The sequence below is a fragment of the Aplysia californica genome, unplaced genomic scaffold (genome assembly GCF_000002075.1).
Source record: "Aplysia californica isolate F4 #8 unplaced genomic scaffold, AplCal3.0 scaffold00282, whole genome shotgun sequence".
NCBI lineage: Eukaryota > Metazoa > Mollusca > Gastropoda > Aplysiida > Aplysiidae > Aplysia > Aplysia californica.
This window is the reverse complement of record NW_004797552.1, coordinates 150,873-154,770: the sequence shown is the minus strand read 5'-3', so window position 1 is coordinate 154,770 and position 3,898 is coordinate 150,873. Positions and strand designations below refer to the sequence as shown.

Below are 3,898 nucleotides of genomic sequence, written 5' to 3'. Positions count from 1 at the left end.
CCCCCCCCCCCCCCCCCACCCCACCGAGGAAAGAAATTGTTGTCTTAGACAGGAGGACATCTTGAACAGAGTCATTATAAGAATATTTTTCTAAAATGCAAAAGGGGAATGTGGGAAATATGAGGAAAACGGTCATTCGTACAGGTGATTGTCTTTGACAAGTGGCCGTTAGAGCAGGTGTAATGGTACAAAAACTCCAGGAACTGAGACCACACAGAGAACAAGCAGGAAGGAGACTCACAGTTTGGAATCTTGTGGTACGTGTAGGTGTAGGGTGGTGTGGACCAGGTCCATCCGCAGAGTGGCTCCGTCCTCTGTCTGTCACACACAGAGAACACAACACATGAGGGGTTCATACACACATACCGATACCAAAAAGCAACAAATCTTTAAATTCACACAAAAATTACAATAAACATTTTTTCATAATCTTAAACTAAAAAATCCCTCACATATTTATCTTGTGTGAACAGACATTTAGAAGCTACAAGAAGCTGAATAACTAGCAGAGTTTGGAAAGTTAATTTCCTTTCTAAACTGAAAGAGAACATTTCGGCCATTATAACTGTTACCAAGAGGGCCTAGCAAAAATGGCTGCTGGCTAGAAAAAGGTTGACAAGCACACATCTGGAGTCTGCTGCCACAGGTCAGGAACTGTCACAGAACTTGGGAAAGACACTTTCCACGAATTTTCCGCACTTAATTAATCAGCAGTTTGCACTGCATGCTTCCCTGGAAGCCGAGAATGTTTCTAAGTGTTCCAGGGTCTGCTGGGGGTAATAACAGTTGTAAAGCGCATAAAGCTTGCTGTAGAGCATGAATATACACTATATAAATGTTTTTTGTATCACGTATTACACCCACATGTTACCTTATAGATATCTTGCGGTCTGTAGGGCCAGTCGCCGGGTAGATTGTCGAGGTAGTTAGAGCAATAGCTCAGGTCACGACCCTGTCCAAAAGCCGTGGCCCTGAATGTGTCCAGTAGAAGGGAAACAATATCATTGTTACACAAAGTGAACTAGTGATGAACGTTTAGGTTCCCGATTGTTGAAAGCTAGGGATCGTCAGAATCGACTCCGAACCCAATTACTTTCTAATGATGTGATTTCTTCCGCTGGTTACCTGGTTGGCTCCGAACGTCTTCAGGATTTAGGATAACATTGATTCGGGAACACTGCCAGGCACCAACTAAAAAAAAAAATTAATTCTAGAAAAAAGAAGATTTTAATGAATAAAGTAATTATAGCCGTAGGAATCTGAACTTTCCTCTGTACGTAGCACAAATCGAGGGAATCGGTTCAAGAATTGATTCTTTGCCCAGCTCTACAGTGCACCATGCTAGTTTGATTCATTTGATTGAGCCGGGGCTAGACAGATTTTCCTTCATCAAGGGGCAAAAGCTACCATTATGACACAATACAACCCATTTCACTTACTACCTTGGAAAACCTATGAGTTTGATTTTTAAAGTCACAGTCTAATTGAGTTGAATTCGGTCAAAGTGTGCCAAAATGGTAGCTTAACAACATGTTTGGTCATGGGGTTTTGAGGACAGACTGCTTCAGGACACCAACATAATAATATATATCAGATATTGAGGGACAAACTTATCATTAATGTTGTTGTTGTTGTTGTTGTTGTTGTTGTTGTTGTTGCTCTTCTTCTTCTTCTTCTTCTTCTTCTTTTTCTTCTTCTTCTTCTTCTTCTTCTTCTTCTTCTTCTTCTTCTTCTTCTTCTTTTTCTTCTTCTTCTTCTTATCACATCATATCTCAATGAGTAGACTAACCTGAGGCTGACCCTGGCACAGCTGTGGTACACCGAGCACTGGAGGCTGTTGTTGTGCTGGGCGTTCAACTCACAAACCTGGCCACCTGAGGGAACCACAGAACACAAACAGATATAACAGAACATTGGTGTACACACACACACAGATAGGACAGAACACACACAGATAGGACAGAACACACACAGATATGACAGAACACACACAGATGACAGAAGATGGAGAAAAATTTTTAATGCAATTTTTTAAGCTGTGGTATCGGTCACATGCCCTTGTGGAATTCAAATTTCAAATGTTGAAAAAAGCCAGAGAAGATACATAATCTAAGTACACTATTTTTACAAGAATGTAACAGTTTTTCTCTCTCCTGAAAAATTTTCATTCTGGACTTTGCACATTTGAATATTTTGTTCACAGCACATTCCTATATCTGAGCTCTGGAATATACAGCTATGTCAGAGGAGGACCGGCTAATACAGGGTGCCCATTACGGACGGGATCGGCGGATAGGCCCGACTCGGTCGCCTAAAAAACAAACATGTTTTCAATTTCAGACGACCGAGTCAAGTGATTGGCCTGATCCAGCTGTTATGGGCATCCTGTATTAACTCTTACTCTCAAGCCAAAAAGATTTGAGTTCACTTTCAACCTGGTGAAGATATTGTACATAGTATCTCTATCCTCCTGGGAAGCCTTAAAATATAATATTGTCACCTGATATGTATGAGTGTTTGGGTATACAAATACTGCTACGATGAAGACATAGAACCAAGCTGCCTCTGACCTGTCGGAACTCTGACTTGTTGTAGCAGCAGTATACAGTCCTCACAATCCACGTCGGGGACTTTGATGGTCAGGTGGTAGCTGCTCTCGGTGCATGTCCCAGCCAGCTCAGAGTTGGCCTGGAGAGTGGAAAAAAAAACCCCATATACATATTAAATATATATATATATGTAAAGGCAAATGTGTCATGACGCAGTGGAATCAGGCACCTGTCAGTTTTGGGGCATAGTTGGAGTTATTGGAATAATCATAAAACCTGTTCCTTTGCCTTGATTTTCATGAGAAAACAATACTCATCTATCTGGAATAGAAGTCGAGACATTTGACATTGTAGAAGGCGGTCAGGAGTAAAATAAGTGAGAAATTTGCCGTCACAGTTTGCCGACTGCCAAATCTGTAATTTCCTTGAATATTGCAAATTTACTTTTTTTGGTACCTTTGACCAAAGTCCTTTAGTTAATTCTATGCTGGAATGTGTTTTGGAATGGACAAAAAAGGTGGTGAGCCCAAACCAAAAAATTTGATAAAAATTGCCAAACAATGTGGAAAAATATCAGTTTCTTTTATTTCATTATTTTGACGACTGATCTCACCTGGTTGTCACACATTTGCTTAACGCATGTCCCTGCTCAACAGCAAGCTCTATGCACTTAACAATTTATTGAACCAGCAGACTCTAGAACACTCAAAAACATTCTTAGTTTCCCAATAGGCATAAGTGCAAACAGCCAACTAAGCACTCAAACACTGACAAACTGACAAGACCTTTCGCTGTCTTTTAGTCACATCCCATTCCCATAGGAAATTCAGGAGAAGTTCCTTTCCCAAGGCCACATCTTCAGGCCCCTGATGGGCTTTGAACCCACAACTTTTCAGTGGCAAGGGAATTTCAAAAAATACTTTTGCATACAACACTTTCAAGAAGTAAAGACAAAATTAAACCCCTAGTTGACAAACTGACATTTACCAGCAAGTCAGGCCCTACAAGCTTACATTTTCCGCACACTTCTGCGAGACGACAGCGTGGGCGTTGTGAGGAATGTGGTCCAGAAGTAAACAACTCTGCCACGTCGAGAGGACATCCGTGTCATTGTCGTGCTGCTCCGTGACAGAACTTCTCTGGAGGAGAGCCAACCGGAAAGGGGCATCTGTAGAGTGAATATTGGGGAATATTTCATGAAGCAAAATCAGTCTTTCTTTCTTCCTTCCTTCCTGTTTTGAGCTGAGAATAAACCCCACCCATGACTAATACAACATATTGCTATATTATTATATTCTTTGAAATTAAATGTCAATACACAACAATATTCTTCCAAGGTTGAACCCCCC

The 3,898-nt window shown here is 41.0% G+C and overlaps 1 protein-coding gene across 1 annotated transcript in view; it reads right to left on the bottom strand.

Annotated features, from left to right (window-relative positions):
• LOC101861739 overlaps positions 1–3,898 on the bottom strand; it is a 16,921-nt gene that overhangs the window by 11,720 nt on the left and 1,303 nt on the right. Inside the window, exons 3-7 of the mRNA XM_013084260.2 lie at positions 3,563–3,717; positions 2,571–2,688; positions 1,790–1,874; positions 872–971; positions 242–318 (exon numbers count right to left, since the gene is read on the bottom strand). Of these exons, the coding sequence (XP_012939714.1) occupies positions 242–318; positions 872–971; positions 1,790–1,874; positions 2,571–2,688; positions 3,563–3,717 (535 nt within the window). The remainder of the gene's footprint in view (positions 1–241; positions 319–871; positions 972–1,789; positions 1,875–2,570; positions 2,689–3,562; positions 3,718–3,898) is intronic.